This window comes from Amphibalanus amphitrite, unplaced genomic scaffold (assembly GCF_019059575.1).
Source record: "Amphibalanus amphitrite isolate SeventyFive unplaced genomic scaffold, NRLGWU_Aamphi_draft 000776F_arrow, whole genome shotgun sequence".
NCBI classification, from domain to species: domain Eukaryota; kingdom Metazoa; phylum Arthropoda; class Thecostraca; order Balanomorpha; family Balanidae; genus Amphibalanus; species Amphibalanus amphitrite.
Window position 1 is genome coordinate 290864 of NW_024882270.1, and position 24570 is coordinate 315433.

The 24570-nt window shown below is 50.8% G+C and overlaps 1 protein-coding gene across 1 annotated transcript in view; it reads right to left on the reverse strand.

The window, feature by feature from the left end:
• LOC122365984 (histone-lysine N-methyltransferase 2D-like) overlaps positions 1-24570 on the reverse strand; it is a 65400-nt gene that overhangs the window by 29046 nt on the left and 11784 nt on the right. Inside the window, exons 4-10 of the mRNA XM_043337699.1 lie at positions 23137-23226; positions 20596-20790; positions 15888-16056; positions 15034-15746; positions 13206-14811; positions 9652-9774; positions 8901-9003 (exon numbers count right to left, since the gene is read on the reverse strand). Coding sequence (XP_043193634.1) covers positions 8901-9003; positions 9652-9774; positions 13206-14811; positions 15034-15746; positions 15888-16056; positions 20596-20790; positions 23137-23226 — 2999 coding nt within the window. The remainder of the gene's footprint in view (positions 1-8900; positions 9004-9651; positions 9775-13205; positions 14812-15033; positions 15747-15887; positions 16057-20595; positions 20791-23136; positions 23227-24570) is intronic.

Below are 24570 nucleotides of genomic sequence, written 5' to 3' on the forward strand. Positions count from 1 at the left end.
CTATAAAGTGAATCCACCACTTCTAATCACCCACGCAGCCTGCTGGATCACCGCTCACACTCTCCACACAGCACTCACAGCAGCTTGGAGAAGAGAGCCTTCATGTTGGCCGAGCGGGTGACGGCGTCGCCGTCTCTCGCACCACACGGCCGGCGTGCGCGCGCGTCGTGATCGACTGACCGACGGCACGGCGGTCGGCGCCGCCACCGACGGCTGCAATGCGCCCCCCCCCCCCTCCGCCCTGCCCCCCACCGCGGCCCACCACCGCCGGCGGCGCCGCGCAGCCGCCGAGTCCGACAGCTGAGCCGCCGCCATGTCACAGCAGGCGCCGGTGGGCGGCCGTCTGGGAACAGCTGCGACCGCGGGCCACACGCAGCCACGCTCCTAGACAGCCGGCCGGTCATCGGTCCGGGCTGACCGGAGCGCCGGGTCGGCCCGGTCCGACCGACACTCTGGGCTGGATCGATGGTGGGGAGCGCGCCGCCGCCGCCGCCCGGTCCGGCCTCCAGAGCCATGTGTCTGGACCGGCCGGCCGGCAGAGCGGCGGCGCTGCGGCCCAGCCTGCCAGTCGCCGCCGGATCCTGCAGCTGCCACCGCCGAATCGATATGGCCACACCCGTCCGGCGCCGACGAGCCTCATCCCACTCACGCATTCCGAGCAGCGCTGCCGCCGTCCCATCTCCCCCGACACATGACATATCCGGCGCGGATCGTCCAGGATACGACAGCCGGCTCTTTCATCGAATAGTTAAGTCGGGCAGCAAAGGGTACAGCTTAGAGATCGGGTTAACCCTATAACATACTGGTGAGCTTTCTACCCCTCCCCTTTTGAAATGTGGGCATCTCGGGAGTCAAAAACTGCAAGGCCGACTTTGATGGGACAAACGGCATGCGTTTGCTTTCAAAGTAAACTACAGTGTCAATTTTTGGATATTCATAAAATCCGTTAATTTGAGAATTGGAGGGAAGAAATGTCAAAAACAGCATTTTCTATTAATTGCATAGGACTAACATAACTTTGCTGTTTCTGTGAGTCGACTGAGTCCAGATCAAAGGATAGATCTTTAGGAACGCCTCTTTCACACATAGGTATTCCGATGGTTACGTTTTCAAAAATCAAAAGCGCTTTTAAGAAGGTGAGAATGAATTCCGTCAAATTTCCTCACCTACATCTGTCCTGGAACATGTTTCATACATGCGGAAAACGCATTATCTCATGTCAATATAGGTCATTGTGTAACATTGTAAAATCTGACAGTTTTATTCAAAACCTACCTTCAGAATTTACACTGAAATTACCGCTTATTTACCCCTAGTGTTAATTGTTATTACCCAAATTAAACTCGCAACCCTCCTTCTACTGACATCCGTCTACGCAAATTTTCCATCGAAAGTGAGGGCACACAGTTCAGCAAGCGTGAAGATGACGCCAGGCAAATATTTATACGGATGTAAAAAGCGTCGATATCGCTGAGAATCGAGGTCCACACGTTCCCGAGAAACTTATTCTGGAGATGCCTCTGAGCAAAAAAGAAACACCAAATCCTGGTACAACACCCCAAAGGATGTTCATTGTTTATGAAAATTCACAAAATTTCATGTCGCTAGCTCAAGCCGTTTTTGTTGTACGGAACAGAAAACACTAGCAGGGGCCGAATCGTTCAATCTCCAACCAGTAGCAAGGTTGCCTACAACATAGTATATCTTTTAGGATGCTTGTAGCTTGGCTAGTCCCTTTTGGTCTAATTGTACTTGTCAGACTATTTGAGATGAGAGAAAGAGCAGAGTCATTGGCTCACTCGACTACCAATTGGTGTGTCGCCGCGCCACCATGGCACTAAGCTCATCTCGTGAAGCTGGCTTCGATGGGACAAATCACATGCAGCAGGTCAAAAGGTCAATCCTGGAAGGTTTGCCCTTTACCGAGCTGCTTGCGGATACCGTCCGTCCCTTATTATTATTGCACATGTGTCGATATTGGAAGATGCATGTGACGCGGTTGGCCGTGACCACCGTCTTTAAAGCTTTTGGCTGGGAGTTTTTAAGTTTAATTTTAAGGGAGAAGGGGTGAAATTTGAAATTTGAGACCATAGAAATTGGAAACAATTGAAAATTGTTTTGACGTGATGGCTTCATACGCATTCTTATACAATTGCAGCTTTTGTTGACGAATTTTGGCATTGCCGTTTATCACCCGACACACGTTACCCAGCATTGATCGCTACGAGGCGACCAACTGGCCACCTAGCGCTGAATTTCCGAACTACACGTTAGGTTCTCTGCCACCATGAGAATGCCGCGCGGAACATTACCGAAGGGTGATCTGTAGGTAATATTCGACTGTATATTTTCGAAGGATGTTCAAAACTCTGGATGGACGGGAATATTCGGGATATGCCAGCTTGACAAGTATTTCTAAATAAATAGGTACATATGTACATATGTATGTAGGCTATACTGCAATGTTATCCCGCTGAAAATTGCAAGGTAGCTGCACATTAAAGTAAACACTTTGATTGGTGACACATGTTGTATTAACCCGCGCATGACTGAGGTATTTTCCATAACACGAGCGACTGGGGGGGGGGGCTCTAGAGAGCCTCCTCCTATCTCCGAAACTACTGGGGCGATCGTCCAAATTCAAACGACGTCTGATAGCCCTGGAAAAACTGTCGCGTGAAACCTATTTTCATTGACCTCGATTTCATCAATGACTTCACAGGTCAGGTCAACGTAAAAATTATCAGCATTTCGGCTAGTTCACCATTTAGGCTCTGGCAGCCGGCTTACAAATCCGATCAGGTTCCTTTTTGGTTTACGCACTCCTTGATATGTGCCTTAACCCTCGCCGGCACAGGCCATTTTGAGTCCTTCGACGGCACAAGGGGGTTGGTACGACCCCCCCCCCCTCGCGTTTGGCCCCTGATTGAGCTAGAGCTTCGCGAAAAAAACGAACGTGTTGCCCGTCACGAGAGGAAGCCGATGATACCCAATTTTAAGGTCCTAGGTCATCGGGTGACCTTCCAGGTCAGGTCAATGACCCGAAAACCGGGAAAATCGGGACCTGTTAGAAAGTCGTAAAGTGTGGCTGCTGTGTGGTTTTCCGGGGTGCTGATCACGAATATCGTGTTAGTTTTGATCAGAGATGATGTCTTTAAGCATTTAGACCAGGTCGGGTCAGGTCAGGTCAGGTCAACCGGTAGGGGCTGTGACGGGTATTCGTAATACGTGTCAACCGCCTCGGACAGCTTCATAACATGTTACGAAGGCACCAAAACTACTTCGTAAATGTTCAAATGGTTGCTAAATTCGAATTCAGCTCGAAAAAATAGCCTAAAAACATGTAAAACTCGAAAAAGTGAACCGAGGTCACCCCAGGTCACCAAAGGTCAATGACCTGACCTGACCTTCAGGTGACCTTGACACCCACCCTAATGCATGGGAGCAACATCAAATAACATGTTTGAACGTTTGAAACCACGAAAAGCTTGCAAACGCGCGGCTAATGCGAGCCGACATGCGCCGAACCGCGATTTCGGCCAAACATGGTCACAGAAAAGAGGTCACAGGTCAAAGGTCATTGGGGTCAGGATCATGAAATTTTCAGGGTAGGTGTAAAATTGATCAATGCGAGGGTACTGAAAGTTTCGTCGCGATCGGCCGCTTTTTACGCGAGTTATTCGCGAAAAACCTTAGGGGGGTTGCATCAACCCCCCCCCCCCCTGTGCCGGCGAGGGTTAAAATACACTGAGGGTACCGTTCTTTTGCTTCGATTTATTTTCAGGTCAAGGCCAGGTCATCCTAGGTCACGGAAATCGCATATCATGTATCGGTCACGTGACGCATGTTCTATGGTTCATTTCACTCATAGTTTTCGAAAACAGTATCGTCTGAGTCATTTGAGGTCATTATTCAGCTGCAATTTGCTGAGGTCAGGTCACTTTCAGGTCAAAGAACATCAAATTTTGAAACTGAAATTTTTCAACAAAAAGGTGTCTATCAGATGCAGTTTGAGCTCAGAAACACGATTGTGTTACTTAGGTACCTATATTACTGTATGATGTCAAAAACGTATTGAAAAAAATGGATTCGAAAAATCTGCATTTGTGAAATTTTGCTATAACGCGTATAACTCAGTCATTGTTTAGAATATTGCCCTACAACTTTCTACAGTAGTTTATCAGTGGGTGTACTATCACATAGGGGAGAGTGGGGAAAGATGCCCAGGGTTTTGCTATGTCATATATTATTCGAAAATGACGATGGAAAAGCAAAAACTTGGAGTTTCAACGGAAGCCGACATCATTTTTCTCCATAAATATCACACTTTCGTGCCTGAAATATTATAACTTTTTTTGCTATTAAGCATTTTCCTGAAGAAGTGAAAGGGGGCATCTTACCCCACAGGGTGGGAAAGACGCCCCCTGACGTTGGGAAAGATGCCCCCTGCACTATAAATGACATAAATGGGCACGTGAATCACCTGAACGAATCAGTATGAAATTTCCGTATGAAAATGAAAATGCCAAAAAAGTCGCTTTGATATTCCAGCCTGCAGTAGACACCAAACGTCATCATAAGGGCCCTTGAAAGTAGTCGTAAGGGGCTTCAGAGGTCATCGTTAGGGCCATCATAGTCCAGCGCGGCCAAACAAGCCTCCGTGGTGGCGTTCGGAGACCACTGTGGGGCTCTTATAGGTCTTCATGATGCTTGAGGGCCCTCGAGCCCATCGTTGGGACCTCCGATGCCAGCGCGGCCCGTGGGGCCAACGTGGGAGCCCTCAAAGGATGTCGTGAGGGGCCCTGGAGCCAATAATGGGGCCCACAGAGGCCGTCGTGAGGGCTCTCAGAGTCAGATGCCGCCCAAATAGTCGCTATGTGGGCCAAGAGACCGGCATGGGGAGCACCCGACCGTACTGGACTCTGGAAAGTCCCAGATCGGCTTTTGTCTACATCACAAGAATGTAATAAATGATTTGACGGGCTGTTTGAAGGACAGCCTACGGATTTAGGGGGGCGTCTTTCCCCATCAGGACAGGGGGCATCTTACCCCAAGGTACCGAAGTAACATTAAATCAGTACAATTTGTTAGCCATAAAACTACACCCTGAAACAAACTGTTTGGGACACAGTACACGCATGCTAATGTATCACGACTATAGCAAGGGACGCAAAAATTATTTACCTTCTTTGATATTTACAATGTTTTGACACCAAAATATTTTTTGAAAGCAGCAAATAAAAAACATGCAATCATCAGCCAGCCGTTGCCCAACTGAGCTTCGCAAATTTGTGTGCAGTTAACAAGGCAGGCTTCCGCCTTACGCTAAGAACATAAATTTCCAGGTCCGATTCTTTGTTTCGCCGCTAGAGGGGGTGGGGCGTCTTTCCCACCCTGGGCATCTTACCCCACTCTCCCCTACCTATGTTCCATTTTTTAACCCTATTAGTGGCAGGGGGGGGGTTGTTTTTATCCACCCCTCAGGTTTTTCGGGAATATCTCCGAAACCGCTGAAGCTACGATGCTGAAATTTTCTGACTTTTCCTAAAACTAAATTGGGCACATTCCCTGAAAATTTCAAGTTCATAACTTTACCAGGGGCGGCTCCAGAGCACTGGGAATTGGGGGGTCCTATTCGTGAAGCGAGTCATTTGGGCGAAGATCACGATGCTGCACCAGTTTTACGAACAGTGAATGAAAGGTATCATGTGATAACATATACAAAGTTATTGTGCATCCTCTTTTGACACGTTTTTGCTATAATAGGCGGATCCAGGTGTCCAAAAAGGGGGGTTATTTTTTACCTCCCAACATAGGTGCCCTGACACCGCCTATGCATGACCAATACAATTTTAGTCGTTCTCTCATAAGAAAATTGTAACATAACAAGACCATTGCCACCCTTTTTAGAAACAGTACCAACAAAAACCTTATTTACTATACTTTTTGTGTACCCCCAATCTCAATGATCTGTATCCGCCTATGATTTTTGAAAATGCATATTTTTAGGATTCATGTGAATTCCTGGTTCATTCTCTATCGATCGGCAAAAGTTGCGTTAAGATTGGTTCAGAAACCTGGCCGTGATAAACAGTCTAAAATGTATCTGCAATTTGCCCGTTTTTACCCCCCTCTACCCCCTATTGACATTTTTTAATTTGTTTTTTTTTTTAGAAATGTAGATCTCGTTGAGCCAAATCGAATGCCGTTTGAATTTTGAAAATCGGCCGGTTAGATCTCGAGATATCAAGGGGGGGTCGTAAACAGCCCCCCCTGCCACTAATATGGGGTAGCCAGGAGCCTGCCACTAATAGGGTTAAGTAAAACAATTTTTGAAAAAAGTAAAAAATATATTTTTAAATTTTAATGTCTATTGTATTTTCCGAAATTTTCAAAATTTTGAAAATCTGAGATAATTTGATTGTTATCTCCACGTGTATTCGCAGTCGACTCATGCAAAGAAATTGCATCTAGCTTAAAAACTGAACTTTGGAGAGCGATTACCCTAGTTCAATGTTTTGCATCAAACTCGGCCGACATGACGTCAGAGTGATGTCATTTTCGGCCGATCTATAATAGGAAGAAAGTTTACATTTAATCAAAATGTGTCAAATTAATTCCGCTGAAGGTACTGCAAGTTTCGTGTTGATACGGCAAGCGGTTTAGAAGATATTGCAGAAAAACGGGAGGGGGCTCTGTAGAGTCCCCCACCGCCAGTCATATGCGCGAATGAGCATGACTCACACACCCCCCCCCCATGCGCCAGTCATGATTATCCTTGCTGCCTACCTTTAGAGCCAGCACATCCTTACCTCTGTTCAAAACATTTACATACACGGGCTTGTGTATGCTAACGGCCTCCTATACACCAGTATAGGGCAAACCAATGATAGTCCTTCTGGTGGCATGACCACTGGAGTGGCTGGGTGCCCTGTCCCATCGGCACATTTCCATCTCAAAGGGACAGACCCAGCCACTGCGGAGCATCGGCAGGCGGCCAAACAAGCTTAATACCTACCTATGGGTCAACCTCTCCTTTCTTCCCATGTGGGCCTGCAAAGTGCAATGGTTGCATGAAATCGAAAAGACCTAACCAAAGATGAAAAGGTCAAGGTAAAATGTCTTAAAATGCCATATACCCATGTATTTTCGAAAAAAAGGTCTGTGATTCGCGCAAGTTATTCAGAGTAGCTATCTAACCATACAGCGGCGAGTGCCATCTCAGTTACAGGCATCTCTACTTAGAGATTAGCCGCTAGATGTCACTAGTAGTGGACGCCTGAAGTGGTATGCTGTACCGCACACCATCTCGTCATGGTTTTCGGGACCTGTCTTATGGGCTACCGCTAAAGGCACGCTGAATGCTGACACTTCGCGGCTCTGGAAGGCACAGTTGACAAGAGGTGGTCTCAAGGATGAGGACTGCAGATAGAACAGTCCTGAGAGTCTGGGGAGTTCAGTCATGTTGGTGGCCCCAATGATACCAACGGCAGTGTCGGAAACAATTACTTACGCTGATTATGAGAATACATATTGATATAGGACCAGTTGCATTTTGAGAGCAGTACTGTCATAATGTTGCAATCATTGCTCAAATTTTAAATTTCTGAAAAAGGCATACCAACGCGGAAGGTTCATTGATAGTGGATACCTAGGTTTCATAGGTCAACAATTATGTGACTAACAAATCTATTTTCGATCGATAGTCGTGGGCCAGTTATGCTTCCAGTGCAAATGCGCAGCTGGTGAATATAAATTTAACTTACGTGCAAAAAAAAAATAATAATTCCATCGCTCACCATTATCACCATTATCACCCAATACCCATGAACGTGTCAGAACCGTCTGACAATGGGTGTGCCCCGTGCGCAAAGGCCCATCATTGCAACAGACATATATGAGTCTACTTATAAATTCGCCGCTAGGTGTCACCAGTAGTGAGCGCCTGAAGTGATAGACTGTGCCGCACGACTTCACGCAGAGTGGTTCACTGTCTAAATGCAACGCCGTCAAGAGGCGGGTTGACGGGGGGGGGGGGGTCGATTATAGGGCGTCGACTGAAAGGTAAAGGAGGAACACTACAATCATCCGCTTAGCACAGGTAAACTTATAATACAAATGCATTTATGAGCAAGAAATTGTCTCAGCTTCGCATGCATTTTATGTGCAAATTTAGCGTTTCGCCGATAGAAAATGTTATAGCATAAAAACTTACTTAGAAATGCTTTAAAAAGTTAGCATAACTGTAAATATGAAACTTATGGAATAGGGGGCAAATAAAATGTTTGACTGGTATAAAACACTGTAATTATCATATTATAATGCATATGATTATTCGTGACTAAAAAGTCAAAATGAAATATTTACGTTCATAAGACAGAAATTCGAGACAGTCTGATGAATGCAGCTTATGCTGAGATTGCTTGCCGCCGTCCACTTACGATGCAGCAGCTATATCTCCTTTCTCAGCATAGAAATGTAATCGTCAATCGCGGCGGCACACCGCTCGGCGTCCCACATCTCAATGGCGCGGTGCCGGCGCGGCGCGTCATCTCGTGGGCTCCGTCCCGCCCGGCCGGTGATGGCCTCGTTGGGGCCGCAGGAGCCGCGCGCTGACCCTCCGATACTGGGCCTTTATGGTGGTCATTCGGCGGCCGTCTGACGCGTCCCAGTATGGCGGAGCCCTGACACGCTGCGGCCAACGCGGGCCCGTATCATCCCACCCACCGTGGCTCGTGTCGCTCGAGTGCCCCACCGCCAGTGTTACCCCAGCAACCTCGCCCTGGTTCTGGTTGCGCCCCGGTGCCTTTGTGGCTCCGAGTCATGTGTCTCGGCGCCGGTTGAGCCCCGTTGCCGTTTGTACCCGCGCCGTCTGCGCCCCGCTGCCACCCTCTACTCACCGTGTCCCTGGATCGGTGTTATGTGACGCCGTCGTTCCATGTTGTGTTGACAGAGACGAGCTGACGCTGCTCAGTGGACCGCTGGACGCTGGCGGGGCCGTCCCTGACGGAGAACAAAGAAGCGGCAGGTGACAGCGGTGGTCAGTGGCCACTCATAACCAGTCGGGAATCGACTGCGACAGAAGAGCACAGTCCCGAGTGTCTATTGTGTGCATTGCATTCACCACAATAACGTTGATTTAGATAGACGAGAGTGGGTAATTAATAATTATGGTAAATTGGCAGACCCACTGCACATCACGCTAGTCAACAGTGACGCAATGTCATAAATGAAATCTGTAAATAACATGTATTGTTTAATAAGCTCTTTACCTGATTATCTAATAACTTTCCTGGACAACGTTAAAAATCCATTTTGCCCACGCCATCAGCCAGGAGCCATCGTTCTATGCCTTAGTGAAACTCATATTTAAGCCAACGGAAAAAGCCTCGAAGATCTCAGCAGTTCCTCACATGTCAAATTGCTTTCTTATAAGAACATCAGTCTTTCAGTTAAAAATGGGAATGAAATTGAATGGAAACAGATGTAAAGTGCTAGTGAAAGTTCATTCCTTTAGGCAGCTGTACAAACTCGTATGCACTTTAACAGTCGCATGTTATGCATAACTGTTGAGCACAAGGCGAAACGCCTTATACGCCCGACAGCCTTTACATTTGAGACCGACCCGTTGTGATTGCCAATGTCGCTCACCGTTGCTGCCTGGAGCGGACAGGGGCAGCGGTTCCAGTGTCCTGGAGCCGCCGTCCAGAGAGCGCTGGGTGGTGAACTGCGACCTCTGGACGCCAGCTACCGACAGCTGCTCGGATAGGTCCCCTGGAAAGCGGCCCCGCCGTGGCAGGAGGTCAGCGATCGAGGGGTCATCAGACAGACTCACATCAGCACTGTTCGGTAAACATCACTACAGCGTGACTCGGACTGAACGGCCGCCGGCACTCGGAGAGCTAGATCAGAGCTAGAGTCTGTTTAGACGTCACTACGGCCATCGGCTGGGCCAGGGGCGGGACGGGTCGGGAAGGACCGGGCGGGATCGGCAGGACGGGTCAGTCAGACCGGCCGGAGCGATCGCCGGCCTCGGAGCCAGCCGGAGCCAGCTAAATCTGGTAACTATGCAATCAACTTACCTCATTGAACCGTGGCGCTGCATACAGCTGCACGGAGAGGCGCGCAGTGAAAGAAGACAGCCGCCGCCCGGCCCCCGGGGACCGCGCCTCCAGTGAATCGATCACGCGACTTTGAAAGAAGCAGTTAATGCACAATATCGCCACTATAGAGCCTCGGCTTAAATAGAGCAACGGATATAGAACCTCTATAAGTAGCCCAGTGGAGCGTAGAGCGATATATCAAATTTATTTAATAGGATAGTAACGGACTTGAATGAAGTGGACAATAGTGGTGGTGTAAATAACCGTACTAATATCTTTAGGGGAATGAAATAGTCAACTGAATGAGTGATGACAAAGTAGGTGTAAGTTTTTTGGCCCGGTTTTCATCATTTACAACATAAATCCATGAACACCGGAAAAAAAAAATGCGAGGGTCATAGGTACACCGCGCGTTGCTTTCCATGGAAAAAAATGCATATTTCATGAAGTGAAAATAAAGGCTTTGAAGCCTTTATTATATACCAGTCACTGAACAGTGACTGGTCCGATTTGTGTTCGGTAAACAGACCGATGTGTGAGGCCGGCAGTTGACCCCGCGCGTGTTGGCAGCCCGTCCCTGCCCGGCCCGTTCACCTACCGCGGGCCAAGGGCGGGCCATGGGCGGCGGGCGGCGGGCAGCGGGCGGTGGGCGGTGGGCGGTGGGCGGCGGTGGGCGGTGGGCGGCGGCGGCAGCGCCGGCCGCCGCCAGGGGTCTCCTCGTATTGATCAGCCCGGCCGCTCCGGAGCGGCTGCCGAGCCGACGACCGGCCCGCGCCGGCCGGCACAGTTGTCTGCTCCGCGTCGCCTGCCTGCTCATGTGCCCTTCTGCCTGTTGCGAGTCGGGATGCCCAGCATGGCTTCCATCACCTACACGACGCCCCCGTATATATTAACACCGGAAACGGCAGCTATCCCGGTCGGCGAGGCACATTTTAAAACAGCCCCATAATTCCCGAAAAAGTGCCTCTTCATCCTCGATTTTAATCAGGTCAGAGTCATAACCACCGGCGGCGACGACGGAATGTCCCGGAGCTTCCTCGCTCCAATCTCAACATATTTCAATGCATCGCAATTACGCTGGACATGTCTAGAATGAATGTTTCGTATGATAAAGACTTTGCTGAACATGGGAGCCCTGGACAATGATTTAAGTTACGTAGACTTGCTCAGTTTTGGGTTAAACTCCACTTAGTCGTCATCTCTAATTCTCAAAGGTGTCTCCTCCAAAATCTAACTAAACAGTCATACAGCGGTGTTTTCCCACCAATTAAAGGCATTTTGTAGGTATGCTGCTTTGTCTTAGACATTCAAATACCGCTTAGCATATGCACCCACTATTTATGTCGATGAGTTTTTATGTCCCACAGCTGAACATTTTGTTTGCACGCAGCACTAGCCAGATATTCATCGCCGTTTAGCGATGCCTCCAGAGTTTTTCCATACGTTCATGCTACAGACTGGTATGGATAGCCGGTCAGCGCGCCCATGCTACACAGCATTCCGCAAGACACGTACAAACAGACTAACGCACACTTATGTGTAACCACATTTGGGCGTGCATTGTGCATGCTTTTCGGTTCGTGTAAGTGTCTGCGGTGTGTATGCGTTACTTATAGCCATTCAGCTAAACTGACCGCGATGTAGGTGCATTTTATATAAATTAATTCAGGATGATATTTCTGCATACGATAATCATGTAAACACACTCTCGGATGCACTAAAATATTACGTTCTGTTGACCAGCATCGCAAATGCAAATACATATGTGGGCGCTAAGCAAATGTATTTAAAACCGGCACCTAAACCTCGCAAAGAACAGATTTATAAGTGACATTCAGCCTACTAAAACAGAAATAAATCGAAGAAAAACACCACTGCTACATTGAAAAGCTTTCTCCTAATTTTTGTTTCTTTTAGTTGAACCGGTTGTAGGCTGCCCCACTTGTTCAACAGCAGAGTTTCAGTTGTATGTATGTGCGGTATGTTCACCGTTCGGCATGGGTTCCTAATGCTTCCCTACAGCGGTATTAGGTGAGCACTGAGCACCATGGCCAAACTGCCGATTGTAGGGCACATGGCTGCCGGTTGAAGGACAATTGCTACCAGCAACGTTCCAGTGGACCGTTCGATCTGGCAATGACCTAAAACGACCAGTCTGCTGGTATCGATTAGTAATGCAGATTTCAGGCTCACTGTGTCATCCAGCTAAAGTGGGTCAAACCATTGCGAAATCTGAACACTCTAAACGGCATTTTTACAATACTTCGAACAAGTACTGTCCCTTTGTTATTGTTGTCACCATAAAAGCTCGTCAGTTGATGATAAGTAGTACTTCCGTTTTCGAGGTAGGGCATTTTTGTATTTTTATCTTCTAAAGCTGTTTGATATATAGTTGAAACCTTCAACATAGGCATTAATTTAACAAGATATGTTTACTTGCACTGCGCATATTTAATTTTTCGCATTGTACCTCTAAAGGAAGCTGAAAAGTCGTTTTTTTTTCAAAACAATGCAGCTGTAATCGAACTCAGATCATATTCTCCAGCTTACGCTCATAACAGCGTTACATCCTGACGAGTGTTCGATTCAAGGTCCGGCCAGATGTCTGACAGGGATCGTGCTGCCGCTGGACACGGGACGCGGCTGTGGAGTTTAGGAGGTGTGGAGGTGGCAGGCAGGAGGTGGGGAGGTGCGGGCAGTCCCGACGGCGGCGAGGGTCGGACGCAGGACGGAGGTGTCCCCTGCCCAGCCGGTGCCGTGCCGCGCCCTGGCCGGTGGTGCTTCGACGCCCACCAGCACCCTCACTGACAGAAGCTAGCTCCGCATTCAAGCCATCCGAGTGACTGCAAAACGCCACTAAAGAGCGCCACTAAAGCAAAGGCGGATAGAAAGAACGTCTGGAAAAACTCTGGGTATTACATTTCGGTGCACATACTGCAGAATGGCCACTGAAAGCTTCTATGGTAAAAGTTTTATGGAAAATGTCCGTAAAGAGAGGCGGCGGCGGCCCATATAGGACGGCTCGATAAGCAGCCAGTGGTAGCTGGGCGCGATAGTCGCGGGGCAGCGGGGGGGGGGGGGGCGGCGGCCGGCTCTGCTCACCTGAGGTTCTGCGCCGGGAGACGCCGTCGGCAGCGGTGGGCGTGCCCGCCTCCTCCTCATCCTCCTCAATGGTGTAGACGGCGCCGGGGCTGGCCTCCAGCACCACCGAGCACGGCCCCGACGACTCGTCGCTCTCCTCGTCACTCTCGACGTCACAGTAGCGCAGCACGTGGCTCGGGTCACGCTCCGGCAGCGGCGGGGACAGGGCCGGCGTGACCGCCGGCGGCGGGTGCGGGATCGGGGACGCCTGCAGGGTGGTCCGAGCCCGGGGAGATTTCAAGGAGGTGGGCAGGACAGGGGCGCCGTCCCGCGTGTTCTCCCGCGGCCCGTCCCTAACCGCGGCTCGCGGCGCCTCCCGCGGCGAGTCTGCGGGTATATCCCGCAGCGGGTCCCGGGTCCGCGCTGGTGATGTTTCTCTCTGTATGTCTGGCTGCGCGTCCTTGGTCCGCGCCGGTGACATGTCTCTCGGCCCGTTCCGGAACCGGTCGAGTGGGGAAGGCGCCGGCGGCCGCAGCTCCAGGTCGTCCTCAGCCATGTCCAGGAAGCCGGCTGGTATGTGCACACCGAACCGACTGGAGAACTGCGAGCGCGCCTTGATCTCTGGCGCCGAGCTGGGCCGCTCGCGCTCCGAGAACGGCGTCTCGTCGTCGATCCTACCGACACTGCTCATGGGAGACGGTGTGGCCAGTCGATCGGAGCACGACTCGAGCGCCAGCAGCGGTGACTCGCCCGGACTCGGCGGCGAGTCCGTCTCGGCTCCCAGTGACGCCAGGTGCTGCAGGAACCGCTTCCGACGCGACATGCGGTTCTCGAAGTCTGGGTCGCTACCGACGAACTCTGAGGAGGAGGGCGGACCCTTGCCTGCGGAGGTGGAAGGCGGTATCGTCTCTCCGGCGGGCGGTGCGCTCGAGCTGGAGCTCACGGAAGGCCTCAGTAGCGATAGAGGGTCGGCGGCAGTCTGCTGCTTCCCACTGGCGGCGACCGCAACCAGCGGCGTTGGCACATAAATTTTGGTCCCGGACGACGCCGTCGAAATCTGTGCGGCGACCTGCGTCTGAGCAGCCTGCTGCTGATCCCGACTGAGCTGCAGCTGGCGCTGGTACTCCTGCTTCTGCTGCTCGGCCTTCAACTCCAGCTCGCGCTCGCGCTCCTTCTGCAGCTGCTGCAGGCGCGCGATCTCCTCCTGCTGCTGCTGCAGAAGGCGCTGCTGCTGCATCAGCTGCTCCTGCTGCTGACTGCTCAGCTGTGCCGACAAGGAAGACGGGCTGGATGTGGCCGCCGATACGGCGGTCTGACCGGCCATTTGTACTTGGTCCCGCCCGGGGGTGGCGGTGCGCGCCTCGGCAGCGCGCAGAGCCTGCGCCGACAGGCTGATGGACTGACTGACGTCCGTGTGCAGATTGCGGAGAGCCGCCGGGGGCTGGACGGACGGCTTCAGACCACCGAGACCCTCCGACACCTTACCCTTCAGACTGAGCTGCAGACTGCTCAACAGGCCTCGGTCAGACGGCTGTCGCTGCTGCTGCTGCTGCTGCTGCTGCTGCGGCTGCGGCTGCGGCTGCTGCTGCTGACTTTGAAGCTGCTGCTGATTTTGAAGCTGCTGCTGCTGATTCTGGAGCTGCTGCTGTTGTTGCTGCTGCTGCAGCTGCTGTTGTAGCTCCTGTATCTGTTGCTGCTGTCGTTGTTGTTGCTGCTGCTGAAGCTGTTGTTGCTGTTGCTGCTGATTCTGGAACTGCTGTTGCTGTTGTTGCTGCTGCTGCTGCTGAAGTGAAGCCGGTGACTTTGCGGCGGTTGTAGTGACAGCAGTGGCAGGACCGGAACTGGTTACCGGGGGTGATGGCGACACGTGCGACGGGTCCAGCAGTTTCTCGGTCAGCGTCTTGTCAAACTTGGCTAGCAGCTTGTCAGTCTTCCCGAAGAAGCTGTCCAACGTCCGTTCCACCTTGCTGATCTGGGGCTTTTTCGCGGCGCCAGGGGAAGGTGACTGTTCCGATCGACTTGGAGCTCTGGGCTGGTTAGGTGTTGACGTCTGCGGAGCGGCAGGCGGGGCAGTGCCGCTTTGGCCGAGCGTGACGGCCGCGTGCGGTGAGCCGCCGGGCCCCACGACTGTGTGAGAACTCGGCGGCTGCGGGCCGTGAGGAGCCGTCGTGGACTGACAGTGCTGCGGCTGGCCGTTCGATAGGAATCCCGGCGCCGCTGACACCGCCGGGAACGGAGCCGCCGGTGGGCTGTCCTGTTGAGCGTTTTGCGGAAACAAGCTGGTCGGAGGGTGGGAGTGCTGGGTGCTGTTTTGATTGAGGTCCGGCTGGGAGGTGGGCGGCGCAGCGGGGTGGTTGGCGTTGATCTGGGAAGGCGAGGGCTGTGTTCTGGCGGGGTCCGGAGCCAGCTGAGAGGATGGTGAGTTTCCGAGCTGATGCGCCGCTCCAGGAGACGGCGACTGCTGAGGGCCGGGCTGGCCGCCGTGCTGCTGCGGCGGACCGGGCTGGTGTCCGGCTGCCGGCCTCCCAGCGGTCTGCTCGGCGCCGGGGATCGGTGCCGCTGCTGGCGGTGGGCCAGGCCAGCGCTGCGACCCGTCCTGGTGAGCGGCAGCCAGGTGCGGCGGCGGACCGGCCGGCCGGGGCTGCCGGAGCCGCGGCCGGGCGCCGCGCGGCCCCGCCAGCCGGGGCCGCGGCGGTCGCTGGCCGGGGCCGGGGCCGCGGGGCCGTGGAGCGCGCACCCGCGCCGGGACGACGCCCGCAGGATGGGCCGGGACAGGACAGCGGGCGGCGGGGTCGGCCGAGGAGCCGCGCTCAATGTACTCACTTTGACCGCCAGCGGTGGCAAACTGACGCTGCTGAGATCCGTTGGCCATCTGTAAAAACATTGGACCGGTCACCGGTTGGAGAATCTGACCCGATGTGTCGGCATTAGGTACTGAACATGACTTAGCATGGTCATTTCACTCATCAGACTACAAAATTGCACAATGTGTTTCTATTTAGACAGATTACAGCTAATATGGCACCAAGCGGTCGTTTTCCCCTCCAAATCACGGTCGCACGTCTATAAAAGTCAGCCTTCTTAAAGTTGACCGACACGCTTACACCTTCCGCAAACAAACTAAAGTGAATCAATTAGAGCAGCCGACCCAATAATAGCAAGGCCGCATTAGCACCTAATCTGGGCTGTCGACATCGGTTGGCGGGGCTGGGAACGGCCTGTCAGCCGGCCCAGGAACAGTGTGGTGCATGGTGAGCAACTCGAGTGGCGTCGGTGGGGCTGGGCGGCTGGCTACTGTCGGCTCGCCCAATTAGGCGGGACGGCCGACCACTGTCCGCCCGCCCGGCACGGCCTGGCCATGTCGGCCTGTCATGCCCGACAGTGCCCTTTCTCGAGGTGGTGTTGGTTATATGGTCATCCGACACGTAAAATGCAACTGCATGGCAGCAACACAAATAGATGAGTATTTCAAAGTGGCGGATCATCGTCGGTAGTTTTGTCGACAGTAATTAGCATTGACGATGGAAACACTGACTGTTGACTGTGACTCAGCCAGGAAACCACTCTGACTCAGGACTGACTAGGGGAGGCGGAATACGATGGTGTCATGCGAGCTATGGAGCGCCGCTGGCGGCCGCGGGCCCGGCCGACACCTTAACGACGGGCGCCGCAGGCGGTTCACTAGCGGGACCGGCCCACGCACGACGCCCACGCGCAGACAGCACGCAATGGTCGCAAACGTGCGCAGATTTATATCCACCTGTTACTGTATGCAATCAGGTTAAAACTCTGTTTCAGATGATCTATTTTCCTAAAAGTATAGAATCAAAAGAATAATATATCATAATCTATAAAGGTGAGAGTATGCTCCAATGTTTCAGCAGTAACAAATGTGCCGCTGTGAATGTGAGAGTTGAGCCGGTGACCTGTGAGCGGCAGCCCCGCTGCAGAGCGCCGCTCGGCCGGCAGCAGAGCGCGCTGGGTGCGGGTGGCTGACCTAATTGGGCGCACCCCACGGGCCGGCGGATGGGCGGGCGGCCCGGCGGTGGCCGGGGTGGTGTTTTCGTGCCCGGCCGATGGCTCGTGCCGTCTCTATCGACCGCCATTGAACGGTGAGTGCCGACTGCCGGCCCGACCGCGCCGCGTGCCGGACCCCACCTGGATCTATAGTGCAGAGTATTGACGGCCACACTCAACGACGTGACACCGTTACACAACGGAACGCCACTTGTGTTTATCTGCAGCTTGATTTAATAAAAATGACAAGTTAAGTGTCGGTTATGCACTGAAAACAATTTCACCCGAAGCTGGCGAATTAAGCGTTGCTCTGCGGGTGGTATATGTGTATTAACTCGCCATGTCCAGATTCTAGCTAGAGGGTAAGCAGACTTGCCTGCCTTATTACTCGTAAATATGCACTGTACCCACATTTTGCAGTTAGGTAGCTACCCAGCACCGGATATTGTCCCCGCGGGTGTCGAGTCATTGGCATAGCCCTCACTGAAAGAGTTGGAACTACTCGAGGTATCGTAAACGCGTATCCGTGGATGGCGAACCTTTACATAACCTGCCCTGAAGGAGTTGGATCTACTGTTACAACTAGATGGCGTTGTCTCATACAGTTTTGAATTACAACAATTTTTTAACTTTTTTTTGAACCAATGATATGTTGGCACATTGTTTGGCGGTTTGCAAGTGGGGGCGAAAGTACAATTGTTAGGGTGCATCTTTAAAACCTCTGCAATATTCATCACGGGACGATTGGCAACGCTTTTTCTTCCGAAACTACCAAGTGAGACCATTTTGATTCTTATATAGGTCACGAAAGCAGCGGCGACACATCTTTCTGATTTCGGGCGGTCTGGATGACTGCCGGTGACTGAGTCATGTCGAAATTTCTATGGGAATTCGATTTGCCCTTTCCCACCGATGTGAAACTTTCTCACCGATGTTTTCTAGGTGTGAGATTGCTATAATATAGATATTTTCCCGCAAATATGGTCAAGCGTGGGAGTTTTTTTGGCCCTCGTGACTTGGTCGGCGACGGGTAGGTGGAGGGTAACCCCATCTCCTAGGTGTTTGTGGGGCGCTGCTGCCAGGTAGGCGTCGATGAATACCTTTCGATGGAGGGGTCGCGAGCCACTGGTGCGCGAATAGTCGTGGAGGGTAACTACTCTCCAGAGTGAATTGCGAAAGTGTTATGTCCTAAATTGACTCCTGGCAGGGTGGTTAAAAATGGTTGCGGATAGGGGTACCCGCGAGGCACCGGTTTACTCGCCAGTTTTGGGTGAAATTGTTTTCAGTGTGGGCTTGATGGTCCACTGTTATCAACACGGACGAAATAATGAAATCAATGCGCGGAATAAGGAGCTTACGAGTATACCGGTACAGAAGCGTTTTAACCAAATGATTTACTTAGAGATAATACAAAATACATGCATTGTTTCGTAAAGTACATGTTCCTGCTGCTTTATCAAATTATATTGACACAAATAAGCACCCTAAAATGAATAAGGATAAAAATGTGCTTATGAAACATTAACCGAGCTGTGAGACATCTGAAATCACAATAAACTGTGAGACTTTTAATGGCACACATACGGTGTTTAATTAATTTAGAATAAATGAACGAATATCAAAAAATGGAAAAGATAGCACAAGATAGTACATTATACAATAAACAATATGCTTTGCCCTATAATGTGAAGCTTCTTGCATTGACCTGCACTTTTCTCGGTCAAAGTCGGTTGGTGATGGACTCTCATTTATAATTTAATTTCCAGCAGATATGATGTGATATATACTGTAGGGTGTGTCATATAACTAGATTTACAACGGCTTTCGACGGAAAATTCGCCGTATCCTGATACATTTGTCTTCTAATTAATCATCACTAGATATGAATGAGCGCTATTAGGTCCAATTTGCTAATATGCTAAAATATGAATGCCTATTAAAATATGAATCCCTTTAAAGGGTGAAGTGATAAGGTTTTTTCGTTAAAAACTATCCCTCTGCAATTGATAACCGCCGGTCATCTAGCCCCGCCATCGAAGTTTTTGGTCACACCGAAGACGTTTGAGATATTTCACAATTTAAATTAGACTATAGTTCGCCGATCATGTAAGGTTAACCGCCCAGAGAAGTAACTGCCAGAGTAACTGCCAGAGTTTGAACAGTGCAAATAGCCCCGTGAAGCAAGTGTGAAACGCATTGCGTTTTTGTTAAATGGCTTATGTACCTAATAATCCCCTAAATAAGCATAGCCAGGGCCCTGGACGAGATTTAATAGCGCCTCTATTGAAGCTCCAAAAATACGCTTCTCTGACAGACGATAGAACATACGAGTACATACCTAGCAGAAGACGATACTTCTGATCTCATGGAAACGTTGATAACCTTCCTTTCAATAATGACGTTTCATAAGTGTCCGCGGTGTTGACAGAGACCCCTAATTTGTTCAGGGGAACACTTTGCATACAAGGACTGCCGATGAGTGACCACGCAAAGCTCAGCTGTCAAGACTGTCAGCTGTTATACTGAAGGTTTCGATTGGTTGCATATCCCTTTACAAATAAAACGATGCTCCCAGTTAAATGAAGCTGTTACCTGAAACATCTGCATGTATGATAAAATAAAAAGCGATTCAAAATCCCTGGCATGCTTCAGCTAACCACCTGCATAACATCTATTAGTATAATTGTACAGCTCACGACGATTCAGAAGCTCAAACCAATGTAACATCAAATCATTCGGAGCTGTTTCATCAATCATGTCGGCGATGTCTTCTTTGTCCATAGCGATGACCGTTGTTGCAATGTCGCATGTCTGGTGTAAGAGGCATTTCTCCGAATGAGTGACATTATTGCAAAGTTCCACTGGTAACATAAGAAAACTAAAGCATTGTAGGTGAAATTTAAGCTGTCTTGCCGACAAAATTAACTAAAAAAGGGCATAGGTGATGCATTCATATATCAACGAGGAAAGTGGTTATTTCAGTGACTAGCTTTCTCGTTCGAAAATTCGGATTTCGTTGTCGATGTTTGCTTAGAATGCTTACTTCCAACAGGCCATACATACAGCCCAAACAACATAGCAGGATCCATTTCACACAGAAAATATCCCTGGGAGATGGTACCTACATATGTCAGGACGCCGGATGTTGGGGGTTGAGCAGGGCGCGGTTTCCCGATCCGCCACTGATGGAGGTTATAATGGGCCATTCAGGTCAGGTCGGCAGACGATCGCGGCGGGGCGATGGAGCCGGTTAACCGGAGGCCCATGGCCACTGGGCCGTGGAGCCGGTTAGCCAGGCCCACGACCGTTAGGACAGGGAGACGGTTAGCCAGGCCCACGGCCGTTAGGACATGGAGCCGGCTAGCTGCAGGCCGGCGGACGGTAAAATACTCACCTGCGGCTGTCCCGGGGCCGTCATCTTCATGGGCGTCGTTCCGCCGGGCACTGCTGGCCGCACCTGGCCCGGCCCCAAGCCCGGACCAGGCCCAGGACCTGGCCCAGTGGCAGCCGCTGTCCGCATCGGGTACGAACCAGACGCGATGGCCGTCTTCCGCACCTCAAAGCACTTGTTGCACAGCCACTCTGAGTCCTGAAATGAAATGAATTACGTCACTCACTTAAGACTCGAGAGTAGCATAATTAGCATGAGTGAGGCCAACAGTTTAAAAAGTACAGTCTGTAGGGTGTGTCACTGGTTTATGACTATGCAAGTCATATCCTATATGTTTTCACGATCGCTGGTGAAGCACGACTGGCTACAACGGCGATTATTGAAATTTTGATCCAGCAGCTCAATCTCATTAATAGCGCGTCATTTCTTCTTGTTTAAAGCGCAGCAACGCTAAAAAACGATAGTGTGACATGTAGCGAAGGTCAGAGGACGCATAGTCGGTAAGCCTTTGCGTCCCTGTCGCGTCCCCTCACAAGCTGAAGGCGGGCCATCCTCTGAGGGGCCGCGGTGTCCGGCCCTCCGACGCAGCACAATTGCGCCTGGTAATCCACCAATATGCGTGCGACGATAGCCAATTCCAGGATGTCGCGGGGTGTGGTGTGCCTCTCGCCGCTCGACCATCCGCAGGGAGAATCAGTCGATGAGACGCCCTCCTAGTCCTGTAGGATAGTGCAATAACCCCATACCAGCTCCAGCTCCAGAGAGTAAAAGATCCTCCCAGCTCTGAAGGTTAGTGCAGACAGACCTTCTGAAGAGTAGCCCCAGGCCTGTCGAGGACGGAGAGGAAAATGGGAACTTGCCGTCGCCTGTCATGTGCAGAGGGCCTGTTACGTGTTGAGGGCCTGTCATGTGCCGAGAACGTGCGACGTGTTGAGGACCTGTCATGGCATGTGCGGAGAGGCTGAGAGCCGCACATGTGGTGGGTCTGTCATCTCCGGCCATGCCTGAAGCACAGTTCATTGTGCTAGGAAAGACATCCGTCGCGTAGTTGAAGGGAAATGGTGTCATAACCCTCGCCGGCACAGGCCATTCTGAATCCTTCGACGGCACAAGGGGTATAACCCCGCGACACAAGGGGTACGACCCCCCTCGCGTTTGACCCCTGATGGAGCTAGAGCTTCGCGGAAAAAAAAACGAGCGTGCTGCCCGTCACGAGAGGAAGCCAATGATACCCAATTTTAAGGTCCTAGGTCATCGGTTGACCTTCCAGGTCAGGTCAATGACCCAAAAATCGTGAATATCGGGACCTGTTAGAAAGTCGTAAAACGTGGCTGCTAAGGGGTTTTCCGGGGTGCTGATCACGAATATCGTGTTAGTTTTGATCACAGATAATGTCGTTAAGAGTTTAGACCAGGTCGGGTCAGAACAGGTCAGGTCAGGTCAGGTCAACCGGTAGGGGTCGTGACGGGTATTCGTAGTACCTGTCATCCGCCTCTGACAGCTTCGTAACATGTTGCCAAGGCACCAAAACTACTTCGTAAATGTTCAAATGGTTGCTAAATTCAAATTCAGCTCCAAAAACTAGCCTAGAAACATGCAAAACTCGAAAAAGTGAACCGAGGTCACCAAAGGTCAATGACCTGACCTGACCTTCAGGTGACCTTGACACCCACCCTAATGCATGGGAGCAACATCAAATCACATGTTTGAACGTTTGAAACCACGAAAAGCTTGCAAACGCGCGGTTAATGCGAGCCGACATACGCCGGATCGCGATTTCGGCCAAACATGGTCACGGAAAAGAGGTCACAGGTCAAAGGTCATTTGGGTCAAGGTCATGAAATTTTTAGGGTAGGTGTAAATTTGATCAATGCGAGGGTACTGAGAGTTTCGTCGCGATCGGCCGCTTTTTACGTGAGTTATTCGCGAAAACCTTAGGGGGGTTGCATCAACCCCCCCCCCCCCCCCTGCGCCGGCGAGGGATAAATTTGTACAAAAATAGTAGTGAAGTAAATTTAGCAACATAAGCTGGGGAGAACTGCCAAGCTAATAAGTTCCGAGCTTATCCAGCAGCGGATTAATGATGGAATGGACGTTGGCAAATGATCCGGTAGCGCAGTCGTAGTTTAGACATTTGCAGATATGCAAGAGGGGTTAGCAAATCCGTCATATATAATGAAAATAAAATAAATGAACCGACGTGCTCCAGAATAAGACGCCAAATGGAGCTGCCATACAAGCGTTGTGGGTAGACAGTGGGCAGTGTGAAACCGCAAGTTTGAACTTTGAAAAAGACAAACACTATTCGTTAGATTTAAATATTTTAAATGTCAGGTGACGGGGAGAGGAGCGCTGGGGTTATATGAGCCACGATCGAGGACTCTCCCTTCCTGCCATGGCACTGACACTAATAACGTGTGGCGCCCGTGTCCGGTGTACCACTGACCTGATACGGTCCGGCGTCCGCCTGTCCCAGTGACCTGGCAGGGCCCGGTGTCCGTGTGCCACTGACCTGATAGGGACCGGCGTCCGTGTGCCACTGACCTGATACGGCCCGGCGTCCGTGTGTCGTCCGCAGCTCTGGCAGACCACTTGCCGACAGCTAACACATTCGGTCCGCGACTTGGGAGGCACCTGAAACGTAGAGCAGCGTTGTGATCCAGTTCCACAGACCTGTAATTCGATCTCGACAAAATTCGGCAGACCAGCCACCAGCATGTGAAACAGTTCGGGACATTTCTCAAGTTATGTAACACAACCAGTGGCACCACGGCTGTAGTTCAGTATGTAGCACATTTGATAGAAATAAATTCACCTTTTGTCTTTGCTTTAAAGGTAGTGTGCCAGCTTTCCTGGACCGTATGGAGTTAATGGCCCAGATAAGGAGAACCGGATTTTTAGAACTTATCCATACCTTCAAAACTCATGGAAACGTCTTAACCCTCGCCCGCACATGCCATTTTCCCATCCTAGAACGCACATGGGGGGGGGTGGTTGCCACCCCCCCCCCGCGCCATTTCGTTCCTGTTGGAGATAGAGCTTAGCAGTAAAGACCAAAAAGATTCTTTGGGAAGAGACGAATCCAATGATACCCAGTTTTACCTTCTCAGGTCAGTCATTGACCTTCCAGGTCAGGTCAAACTAAAAAATGTTGCTGTTTTGGGTCACCGTTGGATATCAAGTGTGCTGCTTATCAAATACCGATGACGATGCTGTTTTCTGGTGCCAAGCCAGCTAGAACCTCTTTGTCACACTACCCGACCATAATTTTGCTACTGAGGTCATTTCAGGTCAAGTTAGGTCAAGGTCAATTATATGTGTTTGTATGTCTGTGTGTGTCTGTGTGTATACTGATGTGTGCAACGATTGTTTTTGGGTCCATATTACATGAAATCATGATCTGAGAAGCTTTTACCAAAAATGCAGTCAAAAAAATTCAAAAAAAGTAAATTCAGCTTGCCTAAAACGCAATTATCTTAGGTGACCTAGGTTGACCTTGACCCTGACCTTGACCCCTGTACATCGTCAAACAACATGTTCCATGATAGGTAGGAGGTAAGACTGGCAAAAAAGGCCGAAATCAGGGTGTCAAAAGCTCATAAGGCCCATGGCAAACGCAAGATGTTGAGAATTGGCCGTTTGGGTCATGACATGACCTGAAAAACAAGGTCATATCTCCGAAACCAAAAATCACAGAAACTTGAAATTTTCAGTGGACATCAAGAAAGGATAGAGGAGCAGCTATACGAAAAATCAGCCTTCTAGCTCTAAAAATGTTGAGTGCAGAGCAGAAAGACTACCTGGGGGGGGTGGCAACCACCCCCCCCCCCCATGTGCGGGCGAGGGTTAAATTCTTCAAATTTTGAGTACCCCAGTGCGAAATTCGCCCCGACGGGTTGTCGGTCGTACCCCAACCACATTTCACACCACTATGAACAATAAATGCACACACTGAAATCGCTATTACCGATATGCTCA